The sequence below is a fragment of the Nelusetta ayraudi genome, unplaced genomic scaffold (genome assembly GCF_046127955.1).
Source record: "Nelusetta ayraudi isolate G7.1 ecotype Tasmania unplaced genomic scaffold, CSIRO-AGI_Nayr_v1 ptg000058l, whole genome shotgun sequence".
NCBI lineage: Eukaryota > Metazoa > Chordata > Actinopteri > Tetraodontiformes > Monacanthidae > Nelusetta > Nelusetta ayraudi.
The window spans coordinates 1,097,085-1,112,013 of NW_027466108.1; the positions used below are offsets into that span (position 1 = coordinate 1,097,085).

A 14,929-nucleotide genomic window follows, 5' to 3' on the forward strand; every position below is an offset into this window, starting at 1 on the left:
ATATTTAATGCTTAGGTTGACAAATATTTCACACAGTACCAATTTCCGCACATTTGTTAGTTTCCAGTGTGAATAACAATTGCGTCTTTACGTGTCAAGTTCAGTCGAAACTTTTAAATTGTGCAGTTTTCACTTTTATCCAGCAGGTGTCAGGCGAAAGCAGTTTGAGTGTGGTGCGCCGTGTACAGTAGGACCGGTGTTACATTGAGTTCTGTGCGCCTGCCGGAAATTAGAGCGTGCAAGTCTGGCGAGCGAACGAGCAGCGAGAAGACATTGCCTGGAGAACAAGTCGGTGTTGGCAAATTATGTTACTCTGCCTTCGCTTGTGGACCTTTCATATTGATGCCGTCTGGAATTTCCATGATTCAATTCTGACGTCTGGCTCAGAATTGTGAACACGAAAAGCGCCCGTCGTTCGCCTGTTCGCTCGGTGTACACAACTTGTCATAACACCACCTGGAGTCTAGACGTTCCAAGCCCATGTTTCAGATGCGTAGCCTGCCAGCAACGGACTACAGCGTGTCTCCAAAGAAACCTTGTTGTGCAGATACCAGGTACGTTTAAAAAAGAAAGAAAGAAAGAAAGAAAGAAAGAACGAAAAGAAAAAGTAAAAGCGTTTATCTGCGTGAACGTCAACTTTTTTTGCACAACAAAATTATTCGGAGCTCATAAAATTCCAAGTTTACTCAAAGGTGCTGAGCTTTGAATCTCACGGCTGGTAATTTGGGACTGTGACGGGGTGCTCGTACAGCGGCGCTAGCTGCAGCAAACCACCGGCACACATATTTTAATGTTAGCATAACCGCTAGCTCGGAAGCATTAAGATAACTTACTAAACAGCCCGCTGACGGCTTGGTTTCACGACCAATTGTCAGGTTTGTGTCCCGTTAATCGATAAATGTAAATGTTATGCTTTAAAGGCTGATAAATAATCTACCCTAAATGTGTTCCGTGACGACGAGCTAAGCTAAGTCAGTGTGGGATGGAGCCGCTTGTTCGCCGCATCACCAGAGCGGATGAGAAGAGACGGCCTCCAGTCTTATCAGCACCGTGGCTGCTGGTAGCTGTAATGTTAGCCTTGACGTAGCCTTATCTCGCTTTTCAACGAAAGCGACGTGTTTGGTCTGCACGATAATGGTCGTACACACCGGTGTTTTCTCTCAACAGCGAACGCAGCACAAACCTTGGCGAAGACCTTTTAAAAATTAGACTCTGGCCGTTGCCAACGGGAAACGTTTCGTGTTCCGCGTAACGAAGTGTTACAGTCACATCGATCCCTCTGAGCGTGTGATTGTTCCGTCTTTTGCAGTTCTACGGGAAACCCTGGACGTGCCCCTCGAACCAGAGCACCACCTGCTGTGCCCGCTGTTTTCGCTTCATTGTTGACATCGCTCGCACCCTCGGGGAGGTGGGGTTTTGCTCGAATAACAAAGGACATCTGCAGGAAGGATCGTGCCATTGTTTGGTCGCGGTCGAAGGCTCCTCGCTCTCTCGTGGAGTGGCTGCTGCGTTTTGGAGGCAAACTGCATCAGTGAATAATGACTATCAGTGACTCTACACGAGACGGAGGCCCCGAGATGGTCTCTTGTGATAAACGTAGTTCCTGTGTGATGAGAGGGTCCATCCTTTGAAATAGCTTCATGAAGCTCCTACTTTGACAAGACTTAAAGGCCATTTGTGGCCAGGGGATGTCTGCGATTTCTTACGAATTTTGAAAAAGTTGATACCGTCAACTTCAAGATGGAGCTCTTCTTCAACCCTTTTGACAACTTGCTGTGCATCCTGCTGGGCATCTCCTTCACGGTGTGGTTCACCCTGCTGCTGGTCTTCATCATCGTGCCTGCCATCTTCGGGGTGTCCTTCGGCATCCGGCGTCTGTACATGAAAAGCCTATTAAAGGTCTTTGAGGTAAGAGCCTTTTTGTGCTGTAAACTTCCTTTGTGTCAAAAGAAAGTGTGACCGGAAAAGAAAACATGCTTAGAAGTTATTTTTATTTTTATTTTAATTTAGAAATTGACAAGACAAGAATAAATTAATGTTGTAAATAGTGTTCTCAGCTCCGGTTTGGTTAACAGTGTCTAATGACGTGTTTTCTGCCAGCATCCTGCTGTTGAGCAAACATGATATTGTATAAGGGTGTCGTTTATTTGCTCTTGTGTTTTTCCAACTCTTTTAATGGGCAAAAGTTGTTTGTGCTCAGTCTTAAAAAGTTGAATACAATGAATTAAGTTGCTTTTCTAAGAACAGCAACTGAGTGTTCTTTTTCTGGCTTTGCGTACGTACTACATGAGTATTGTGACAGTTTACAAAATATAGAATCAATCCTGCAAACCAGCATTGTCTGGGCTTCAGCTCCAGCTGAGGATATCTTGCACGTCTGCTAGCATATTACACATGGATGTCCAAAGGGGTGTCCTGGTTTTTCTCAGACACAGGAAGATACCGATTAATTTTTTCCCTCGTTACTGCCTCTGACTGGTCCGTCTCAATAGTATCCGGGCAGAGAGCACAGATCAACATCGCAGGCACAGAGCTATTTTTCCCTTATTATGTAACTGGCGAACACAGCGGTGCACACGCTGTCAGCGGCTGCCGCCTGAGATGTGGCTCTTCCGGCCTGTAATAATATTACTTGCCAGGTTGCGCTCTTCCCCTATCTGAGACGAGAACAGAGCAAAGACATCTCTGCGAGGGCCTTGTTGTGCATTTACACAACTTTCTAGTCTAGACCTTTCAAGTCACTGCAGGGCAGCATCGCTGCCAGAAACTAATCGAACTTTAGTGATTTAAAAAGTGTTTTTTTTGTTTTGTTTTTTTAACTCCAGGAGAAAGAAGTGTAGACTCAGAAGATTTATGCAACTGACATTGCTCATTTGATCGGTCTGGACAAAGTTTTGTTGACATGACATTGTTGTTAACTATCATCATCATCATCATCATCATCATCATCATCATCATAAGTGTTGTTTTGATTGCATAAAGCAGAGAATACAGATTGTGATGAAGGGTCGATGAATAAAACAAATTACGCACATAAAGTGAGCAAGTTCTAAGTATTAAACGGAGGAAAACTAAGGTCACAAAAGCCTTCCTGACAACAGAATGGTCTTTAGGAACGGAAATCACATTGTCTACTGACCCAATTTCAAAGGTATTATTGTAGATGACCCGCGCCCACATTATGTAATACAGGACCAGTAATAGTGACCTGAAGTTGCTGAGCCACTATACAACAACTAAGCCAGCATCATCCTCTCTACTCCACCCAGCTGACTCACGGGTGCAGCTTGTCACAACTTGAAAGGTAGTTTGACCAATAAAGGCAAGGCCAAACAATGCCCAGTGCACCGTGGGGCCGCTGCACTGCAGGGCAGATGGCAATCATGAAACAGTCAAATGTAGATCACGCAGTATGTCTTGCAGGCAAAACTCCTAATGACTGCTGCCTATACTGGACATGGCCAGGAGGAGTTTACACAGCGTTTCCCTGAAGCAGCCCTGCCTGTCCTCCTGCTAGAACATTGCGTCCTTTTCTTGGCTCTCGCTAGACATGTCTGCTTTCGTTAAATCCTGCAGAGTGTACATTCTATACGATGGGGCAGGGGGAGGGACTGCTCTTTCCTGATTTTTGAAGCTGTGCACTCGCTCACCGTGAAGAACTTCCTGCATGGCACCAGAGATTCTAGCCTGCAGCTCCATTGCAGATGTTTTAAGTCTGAATTCTTGTAGATCCAACATGAAAACTCACACTTTCATATTTTCTCGAGGGTTGCAAATTATCGATGAATTCATTAATCGTTAGTTGATTGACCTTATCAATCGATTAGCGATTGATTGATCAGCAGCAATTTTTCCTGAGCACCTGAATTTTACAATGAGAAATGTGCAAGGAACACATTATTTAACCCTTGATTAATGTTGAGGGTCCAATGTAAACCCATTTTTACATTAGAGAACAGTAAAAACACCATAAACATTTGTCCTCTGAATTCTGAAGTTCTTCTACTTCTGAACTTCTGAAGTTGTCCTCTAATGGGTCACTTTTTTTTTTTCTTTCAAAAAAAAGTTGTTTTAAAGGAACTTGTTCCCGGTAAATTATGACCATCGCAGTATCTACAGGTGAATTGCTCTTTCCTGCCACTACACTGCTATAATGATATGAACTACCTGCATAAAAAAAAAAATTCAATTAATTGCGATTAATTTAATCTAGTCGATTCAATTCTTAATCGTCAATTAATCGATAATCAATTAATTGGTAACATCCTTGATTTTCTCCAGAATATGACTGGACAAACCACGTTCCTTTCCAAAGACAATCGACTGTTGCTACATTCAGGGTTTTGGTCATTGCAAAACAGGAAGCTATCTTGAGGCGTGTAAACAATGGTAGTTAGAATTTTATCAGAACTGTGCAGGGTGCTTTTTTTTAAAAAAAAAAAAAAAAAGAAAAGAAAAGAAAAAAAAAGCCTCTTCTCCTCACAGTCATTGGCCAGACCATAGTGAAAAACTGCTGTGTGTTGTGGCTCGGTACACACAGTGCAGAGGGAATGAAGCCTGTTGCTGTTACCAGCCTAAACCCTCACCAATCGCAGTCACAATCAGAAAGATTGACCAAGTTATAATAAACATATGGCTCAGCTGAGGATACTTTCAAGGGGCCTGTCTCCCCTTTTCTTGATTGGGTTTTTTCAAGGTGGACATGCGAGTCATGTAACTGGTCTGTCTGCTGTGTCGAGTTCAATGAATGCATCCAGAATCTATATGGAAAACATCTAAATTTGTCGCTCAACGGTATTTTCCATTTGTTCTGTTTACAGTGGGCCACACTGAGGATAGAGAGAGGAGCAAAGGAAAATAATCATACCTTACACAAACCATATTCAAACGGTAAGGTGTTTTTCTCCTCAGCATATCTAAGTAGAGAACATGCCACTGACTGTATTGTTTAAGTACTCTTGCCTCTCTGGACTGCTCCAGCCATCATCGCCAGAGAGGACACCTCTTTAGAGGAGGAGATCAAGGAAATCCGACGGAGTGGCAGCAACCGAGACCTGGACTCCTCCACTGAGTTTGAGATGTCTGACATCTTCTACTTTGCCCGCCGGGGAGTGGAGAGCATCATGGACGATGAGGTGACCAAGCGCTTCAGTGCCGAGGAGCTGGAGTCATGGAACCTGTTGACCCGCAGCAACAACAACTTCCAGTACATCAGCCTGAGGTTGACTGTCCTGTGGGGGATGGGCGTGCTGATCCGCTACGGCGTCCTGCTTCCTCTCAGGTACCACCGACACTATTATATGCTTAGAGAGTGAGCGGTTGTACAGAAAACAAACAGTCAATGAATGATATGTCGAGAAGAGCTGGAATCTGGGCCCCTCTGACATCAAGTTTTTAAATCTAAAATTAGATTTTGACAAAATGCAGCGTGACATTCCCTCATATTGAATGAGTTGTTGCTCAGCAGAATAAGTTGTGTCCACAATTATGTGGACATTTTCGCAATGACACTGGTTTTTGTGTCTTGAGAGCCGTGCACACCAACAGTAGATTTCCAAACAGTCTTGTCCACATGCAACCAGTGATGTCACATGTATGCCAAACCAACATTTGGTGATGTAATTTTAAGCACAAGACGTGTTGGCCAATCGAAAACCCCAACATAAAACGGGTTATCATACAGTGATGGAAAAGTTTTTGGACACCTCGTGCAATTGTGATATACTGAAGTCCTCAAGTGCATTTTATATTAGTGCAGCCAGCAACATTAACCCACATGCTGCATATAAAATGTTCCATCCAGCTGGATGTTTCAGCCAGACGACGTCCCGCTCAACACATCCAGAGTGCAGAAACTACAAGTGCACCAGAATTTAGTTGACTTCTTTTATCTTATTTACAATAAAAAAAAAAAAAATTTTCCGTTTGTTTGTGTGAATCTGGCTGGAATATAGATATAAAATACAAGAAAAGTGCCGTCTGATGTGCCTTGTTCTGAATGTAAGAGTGGTCCTGGTAATGTCTACATGGTACCTAAAGCACTCAGAGACTAGCAGTGTTCTGGTAGTGCCGACAAAAGATGACGTGAAATACAGGGTAAAGGATTGGAAGTAGTAATTGAAATAGGGCCAGCATGAAGAATGATTACATGATTATGTGCACGGGTTTGGGAGAAGGTCTGCTGCAAGGGCTTTGAGTCAAACATTAAGTGTTGGCACTTGCACTCAGTTAAAAAGGGAGCTCCTCCTGCAGGGTCAGCTTATCGCGACACTGGGACACTGACTCATTTCTAAGCCTGGCTGGCTCATTTTCATTTGCCAGTGGGGAGCCAAATCAGGCCGCCGCCACGCGCACACGCACACGCACACGCACATGCACACGCACACGCACACGCACACGCACCCGCTATCTCCATTTCAGTTTCCTGGGTGCTTTGATTGATTGTCTTATCATCAGCGGCTGGGCTGATGTGCCGTTTTGAGTCTCGTGTGACCGACATAGCTTCCACCTCCTTTGTCTTCTCTTTAATTAGTATGGCTGCACCTTGTATGTCCCTGCAGTATTGGTTTATCCAGATTAAGTCAACCTGTTGTGTCCTTGTTTGCCCGACTTCAGGTTCTGAAGTCTGTCATAGGTCATCGAGGAGGAACTTAATACTTTAATGAAGAAGCGTGTTGAGGACAGAATTAACTGGTCAACTTATTTTCTTGTCTTAGATTTCTTCTCTTGCATGTAACAGTAGGACTGATGGAATGGAAAATAAAAACATGGTGCTGTAATGTTTTTGTTGTTGTTCAAATTGGTTTTAAAATATTTGGTGTAAAAAAAAAAAAGTATCGTTCTGAAACAGGTATTGAAACAAAGGTATTGAATCGTTTCAAACTAATTTTTCAATAATATCCAGCCCAGTTATTTTGTTACAGCACATGGTATTTAATTGCATAATTGTGTTTGATGTCAATGAATTCCATGTCATTGATTCTTCTCTGTGTTGCCATCAGGGTAACTCTTGCCTTCACGGGTGTGGGCCTCCTTGTGTTCCTCACCTCTCTGGTTGGGCTGCTGCCAAATGGAAGGTAAGGCTACATGTTGACGGCTGAGCCCATTAACAAACAAAAAAAACAATGTGTAGAGGACCATATATGAATGTATAAGACACACAGTAACAGGTTCTGTCGTTGTCATCTTGCAGAATGAAAAACTTCTTGAGTCAAAAAGTCCATCTGATGTGCTACAGAATATGTGTGAGAGCTCTGACTGCAATTATAACCTACCACGATAGGTAAGCATTGGGTTTTGTCTCTTGAAACACAGTATTAAGCAACAGATATTTTTTTTTACTAAGTTTCCTGGGTGTTTCCGATACAAACAGGATGCGTGAGAGAGAAAAACTTCTGGGACAGTGCAGCTGATGAACAGCCGGTTAGACAATGTGTTTGACTAATGTTAATGAGGTCACACAAATTTCAGGCGCAATATTTGGTCAACGGTTTAAAGCTTTCAGACCTGTTTGAAAGGACAATTGCACACTGACTGGCAGTTAGAACACAAGCTTATGACTCATCCTCTTAAAACTACATTTAATCAAATACTCTACAAAGAAGAGGTATTTAATGTTTAAATGAATAAATTTATAAATCAATATACTTTCATCTTTAAAAACTTTAAACAGGCACAGATAATTAAAGGAGGATCATATTTTTCCACACGTTTTTCTCATAAAACCATATCCATGAATTAAACGCTCGTGTTAAACACAGGTTTATGCAGATTTTCAAATGCATCAAAACAAGCATAAAAGCATGCACTCACTGTTGTTGTCTATGTTCATTTGATAACAGAATGTCAGCGTGGACACAAAATCAGCAGCTTGAACACCAAACAAACAGATGAGGCATTTGACGACCACACCACACAGCGGCTGTATAATGAAAGGCGTTCACTTATCAGTATTTGCTAATCCAGTGTATCTGCGGTCTGCTGGCATGAAATTAATATAATAGGTTGAAAGAAAATGTTGGGTTTTGATATCGCTAATAAGTATATTCATTTGTTCAGCGTTTTGTGTTTTTTACCTTGACATTACAGCTCCTATAAGAAAGATGTGAGAGACATAGACACATAAGAAAACAGAGTTTAATGTTTTGCAATAGGCTTCTTGATGCTGCTAAATCTTGCACACACAGTTTAAGGTTGAGGCCTTGTCAAACTGACGCCTTTCTTTGCTGAGCTTGTCGTTAAATGTGAATTTAAAATAACGATCAGCTTTTTGGTTTCTTAACTTTTTACACTTAAAACTACAATATAAAAAAACCCCGAAATGATCGTCATGCTCCCATTATTCTGCTTTCCGCAACATGATCCGGCGCAGTCGTCTCGCCATAAAAGGAGCGGGGGGTCTTTGTGAGGTTACATAATGTGGGATAGGTTATCTTTAGAGAACAGATATCACGGTGTGTTACCGAGTTGAAATGTGACAACCAAGAGTGCCGGCATGAAAGAGCTCGGGGCGGAAGGAACTGTCTACTTTCATGTTCACTCTGAAAGACATAAGTGCCGACGTGAAGTATGAATCAAAAATGGGTCGCCGGAGCAGAGCTGAATATAGTCCGTATAGCCACAGTTGACATGTTAAAAGCTGCCTAAGTTAAGGCGGTTACTCTATCTGTGGAATTACTGGGGTGACCGTGGTGTCCACATTCCCCTAGCCTGGTCACACCAAAAAATGCAGCCTTCGGCGGGCCCTCCCCCGAGTGGCTGGAGGGTTGTGTCAGGAAGGGCGTTCGATGTGAAAACACGTCTCAATTTAAACATGCAAATCAGTTTTGCTGTGAAGGGAACAACAGCGAAAGCAACACGGTCCCAGGAGTTCAGGATCAGGACGCTGTGACTTGAAAGTTTGAGGCGACAAACCTTTGACGTGTCCAATGTGAAGAAGTAACAGCATGTAGCACATTGTATTTGCTTTCTTGTGCCAAATTGTATCGCACAATTGTGTTTCTGCCGCACTTCACTGAAAAGTAGTTTATGGTTTCCTCCTCCTCAGTTTACATTGTCAGCGGTGCAGATTTACACCATTTGCTTCTAAATATTTATCAGTGAAAACAAACCCAAGAATGGCGGAATCTGCGTCGCCAACCACACATCACCCATCGACGTCATCATCTTGGCCAGTGACGGCTGCTACGCAATGGTATTTACACCAGCGGCAGTGATCAAGCACATCTCAGTCTATTTAGTTGCTGTTTCGGAAGAAAGTCGTTAAATGTTTTCTGTGTGTTTTGTCGGTTCAGGTTGGCCAGATTCACGGCGGCTTGATGGGTGTCATTCAGCGATCGATGGTCAAGGCCTGTCCTCATGTCTGGTTTGAACGCTCAGAAGTTAAAGACAGACATCTAGTGGCCAAAAGGTATTATTACAAGTGTGTCACTGCATGCTGTTGAGTTTTGTCGTACAGTCAAGACGCAATTATGAACATTTCACCATATACTATTTAATTCTTTGCGTTTCATTGAATTCATTGAATGTCATTCATTCAATGGATGTGAATATTTCTTAATTTGCAGATTGAGTGACCATGTTGAAGATAAATCCAAGCTGCCCATTCTCATTTTTCCTGAAGGTGAGTGTCGAGGATCTGATGTGTCACTGTCTCACAGTGGCATTGTTTGACATTGACAACTCTGCATTCTTTCCTCTGTCAACCTGCAGGTACCTGCATTAACAACACGTCCGTGATGATGTTTAAGAAGGGCAGTTTTGAGATTGGTGCTACAGTCTACCCCGTGGCCATTAAGGTAAGACCAAAGTGTTGTGCTCGTTCAGGAATCACCTTTGCAACAGTCAGTCTAAAGAAATAAAATACATAATTTTAATAAGAACATTACAGGGGAATTTGAATAAAAGATGACACCTTGCTCATAGTTAAACGCTATTTTGGAATTTGGCCTCACTAATATAAATAGTGTCTTCCTTTTCCTCGTGGAGTTGTATGCTCTGCTGCCTTGGAAAAACAGTTCCACCCATCTAGTGAAACAGCATGATCCAGGATGATGAACCGTAGACAAGTTTATGGGATGATGTGGACATGAAACAGCCTCTGATTTTCCATTGTCCAGGCAGCCTGACTCCTACTTTGTCCTTTAATGTTTTTGTGATTGGACACTAGCCAGGCGCAGGCTTTATTCCCCTTGTTACTTCTGCAAACGCCTGCGTATGTATTTCTTTCTTGGTAAAGTGAAAATAAAAACCTAGCTTAAAAAGGACTCCATTTATGGGTCTTATTTCACAATATACGCTGTTTGTAATTGCATCGTTTTTTCCCCCCGGCTTTGTGTCAGTTAAATCGAGGGTAACGGTATTTTTGTTATTCTGGCGTGTCTGATTTTCCCAGTACGATCCCCGCTTCGGAGATGCCTTCTGGAACAGCAGCAAGTATGGCATGGTCAACTACCTGTTGCGTATGATGAGCAGCTGGGCTATTGTGTGCAGCGTGTGGTATCTTCCCCCCATGAGTCGAGAGGTGGGACCCCACGGTCACTTCAGTGAATAGAACAGTGAATTCGTTCACCTGCAAACTGGAGCTTGTTAAGACTCTGTCAAGCTAAACGGTTACCACAGTTAACGTTGAGTCACTCCTTGTCAACAGGAAGGCGAGGACGCCGTGCAGTTTGCCAATCGTGTGAAGTCAGCCATCGCCAGGCAAGGCGGACTGGTGGACCTCCTGTGGTACGTTATCCAATTTTCCACGCTTTTACCTTGAGTGTCGACACAATGACTATTATTATTATTTCATGCTACATAGTTGAGCATGAAAAATAGACGCCTTCTCACTTTTTAGGAGACATAGTCGGTCTTGATTTTGGTGCAATAAAAAGGCCAAGACAATAGCCGCTGAAGGGTTAGGTCAACAGAAAGTGAATTTATTACACTTTGCACGCCTTACGGTTCAACACCTTTTCCATCCATCTTCTGTCACTGCCTATCTTGCACTCGGTGTTGCAGGGTGCTGGAGTTTATCCCAGCCGTCTCAGGGCAAATGTGGGGTACACCCATTTAGTGGCTGCACGTTCACACCTGCAGACATTTTTGAGTTACAAAATTGCCAATGGTGCATGTCTTTGGGAGGAAGCTGGGGTATCCGTAGAAAACACAGACACAAAGAATATCAAACTCTGCAAAGAAATGTCCTGGGAATCTTACTTGCAACCTTCTTGCTGTGAGCTGACCCACAGTGTCACCCAGACCGTAGGATAAACGCACATCAGCGTTAGAGGAGAGTCCACAGCCAGAAGCTCAAGTGTCATCTGGGGACAATTTTGACGTAACATAGTAAAGCAAATACAGCCGTTGGTAATGATAATATTTTTTTCTAACTACCTCTTTAATACTGGTCAAACAAAGTCTGGGTATGGCACTCCATTGAACACACCATGGGGCTGCTATTGCTCTACTTCAGGTCCTCCCTGGTGAAGTGTTGATTTGCAGCAGGCGTCACTCGTTTTCTCCCTTTTTCAGGCCATTGAGCCCCTCTGATTCTCTGCCTTATCACTATCAGTCAATCATTTTGTGCTCGTAGTAAATAGCGGCATTCAAAGTGTTGGATCAGACCACATTCAAATTTGAGCCAAAGTGACCCAATCTGTTACTCAGGTCAGGTCAGAGCTTTTGAGATTAAAAATGTACGAGTTGTTAATTGCAGTGCACACACTTAGTAATCAGTCATCATTAATGTCGTCTGAAAAACAACTGAGAAAAAAAAAATACTGTGACGCTGATGTAATTGCAAAAGGAGTCGCTAATTATGAGTGTTACAATCAGCCTTGGACAAATAATCAAATTCAAGTGGCCAGTCAGATTTTGTGAGCAGACCACTGCTAAGCCACTATGCACACAGTGTTACACAACACTGTTGTAAAAGTCAGTCAAGACTAAACTGAAAAACTGAGAAAAGCGTGCTGCGCTATTATGTTTTTATTTTATTCTTTTTTTTTTGTTTTGTCTTTATCTTTTTTTAAATGTAAAATTGATAAATGGGTGAAGGAACCCAAATTATCCAGTTCACTTTGGGTCAGATTGAGTTGCATAGTAAGGATGTGATGTCCAATTCCACAATTGGGGTGTTGGTCTAACTTTCTGTTAGTCTAGTCTAAACTTTCTGTGCTGCGCCCTTTTTTTTTTATTAGGTAAACGAAGAGAACGCCAACACCCATGTTTAGTATACGTGAGAGAGACCTGCAACTCAGATAGGCAGTTTACTAATCTCAAAGAAGTGTATCAGCAGTACATTATCATCGGAGCGTAACCCATTTTGCAATCTTTTGCAGGGACGGAGGACTGAAACGAGGCAAGGTAAAAGATACCTTTAAAGAGGAGCAGCAGAAGCTGTACAGCAAAATGCTGGTGGGCACCCAGGAAGACCGCAGTCGCTCCTGAGGGAGCTGCGCTCTGGTGGACTGAATCCCACACCTGCTCGGGACGGGCACCTCTGGCTCAACAGTCTGTGAGCTTACTTTACTAGAAGTCTGGACTCCTCTGATGTCAGCCGCACTCCATTTGGCTTCCTCGGTCACTGCCTCGACCCCGGCATGTTCACTTCGCATCGCTGATGCGGGTCACTCGGAGTCCACCGGCCTTTCCTGGAGCAGCTCGACTTGAAGCTCGGCTTGCATTAGCATGAAAGCAAAGTGCACACGGTAAAGGAGCGACGTCTTCCTTCGGGTCAGTCTTCAGAGGGAAAACCTTGTTTTATTCGATTTAGCGATTTTCTGTCTTTGTCTGATGTGTTTTTATTTTTTTGTTATTATTATTTTTGGTCATGTTTATTTCAAAATTATTTTAAAGTTACAGATTTCAGTGTACCTGGGATGTAAAAGAAAGTACTGTAGATAAAATCTAGTTTGTCCTAAAGCTAAAACCTACAGCTGAGTCTGGGTTTTTGCATGACTGACGTGTCCAAGGCAAAGTGTCAGCCTTTCTTACATCATTTTTAAGTTGTTGTTTTTTTTTTTTCCGAAGAACGGAAAAATAATGTATTTTTATGCCTTGCATTTGACATTGACTCTCACTACAATCTCACTACATTTGGTTATCATCAGAGTCGCATTGCAGGTCTACTATGAATATGTTGACTGTTTGTTTTTTTTTCTCTCCGTGGAATGTGCAAGTTTTTACATCATGAAATGGAAATTGCCCACAGACGGTTCATTTTAATGTAACATTAACTGGATTTATTTGATACATTTCTAGCGTTGCCCCTGTTTAGGACAGAGACTAAAACACGAGATGATAATGTTAACAGTTTTCCTGATTTAAGGTATAGCCATAACAATTAGTTGTTACGCAATACTAATACATTTCTAATTATGCCTCATGTTTTTTTATGTTTTGTTTTTTGCTTCCTGCTTGTGCAGTGAACTTAGCAGTGAAGTTTAAAAACTACATTTTCTAATGTCAATCCTTATTAGTCGTCGTCTCCTAATTTGGTGGCCTCTTTTATGCGGTTTGTAAAAGAGAAAGCAGTGGAAAGTCTTCACGGGTTTGTTAGTGAAACCCTTGCTCCGTCTTGTTGCGTTATCAGGGAGATGGATCATGTTCAGTATGTTCAGCAAAATAAATGTTCAAGAATGTGATTCTACCTTTTGACTCCAGGATTGTTTATTTGCTTCTCATGACCATGTTGATTTTCTCCAAGCGGAGTAAGGAGTGGGTGGTTTACTCTCCCAGAGCTAAATAAAGCCACATGTTATGTTGATGTATATGCCATTAAATTCATATTTGGGCATTTGTAACTCAAGTGTCTCACTTGTGGTCCCATCCAAAGCATTTTTCATTTGATTGTCTTAGAATAGCGAGTTCCAGCTGCCCTGCTGTTGCCTTTTTCCTTTTCTCTGTTTTTCTTGGCAGGCCAGTCTGTCCTCTGGCAACATTTCCTGGGTGAGTTATTGTCCTGTGGAAACCAAGCCATCTTCAAGTTCTGCTGGAGGGTTATTTTTAACTTTATGAATTTGCTAGCTTTTCCCTCGCTGACTATGCATTCAGGCATTGCTTCTTTTTTTTCCATGGATGTTTATTGTTTCCTCTGCAGCGCCAAGGCGTCTTGCTGGCTACAGTAAACGCCTCACTCCTTTCAGAAAGGCCTCTGCTTTAATTGTATTTGTACGCGTCCCAGTGATGGACTTGATGGCATTATTTCCTGTTTGATAAGTTTTAAATGTATAGTATGGTGTCGTTGGATTAAACAAGTGGCTAAAGTAGGAGTAGGAGAAGGCAATGAGCCCAAAAAGCTGGCTGTGTAAACTGTGCCGTGGTTGAACAGTTCCCTAGCAGCACTATGGTGACCTGGAGTCAGGCTGCCAAGCCATCTTTAGCCCTGGACTGGCCAGGGTGGCACAGATCCATCTATTCTCAACTTGACTTTTTTTTTTTTTTTTTTGTACAACTCCAATGCGTCAGTGCTTTGATAGAAAGAAGAATCACTTGCCAGGTCGTTAAACACTGGAGCTTTTCCAGGTGTTGGAGGCAAGCTGAGAAACTGCAGGGCAAGCATATACACAGCAGTTTCCCTGCACAGCTATTGCACTATGACCTAAAAGAAAGTCCTCGAGATAAGATGGAGCACAAAACGCCCAGCTTCTGCATGTTCCTTTATCAATGTCTGCCCAGCTAAACAATAAGAAAACGACCACATATTTCAGAGCGTGCACAGTTACCCACACAGACCGACTTCCTGTTGAGACCAAACTTTAAAGAAAAGCCGAGCCTCACAATTCCGTTTTGATCTGTTAGGAACGTGTGAGAATTGTGTAGTTCAATACTAATTGAGACTTTAAGGTGTGACTATTAAAAACTATAAAGCATTTGAAAGTTAAAAACAAATGATTCCAAAGCGTCGACGTTAAGCAGATAATTGTGGGTTCAGGGTTTACGC

The 14,929-nt window shown here is 42.5% G+C and overlaps 1 protein-coding gene across 1 annotated transcript; it reads left to right on the forward strand.

The window, feature by feature from the left end:
* The first annotated feature begins 55 nt into the window (after positions 1-55).
* Positions 56-13,790, forward strand: LOC142897058 (glycerol-3-phosphate acyltransferase 4-like). The gene is made up of 13 exons (XM_076039092.1): positions 56-554; positions 1,310-1,908; positions 4,821-4,890; positions 4,981-5,281; positions 7,002-7,076; positions 7,193-7,282; positions 9,100-9,193; positions 9,294-9,409; positions 9,567-9,622; positions 9,712-9,797; positions 10,394-10,522; positions 10,649-10,728; positions 12,327-13,790. The coding sequence occupies exons 2-13, from the start codon at positions 1,741-1,743 to the stop codon at positions 12,433-12,435; spliced, it is 1,374 nt and encodes a 457-aa protein (XP_075895207.1). The 5' UTR covers positions 56-554; positions 1,310-1,740; the 3' UTR covers positions 12,436-13,790.
* Positions 13,791-14,929: the final 1,139 nt, after the last annotated feature.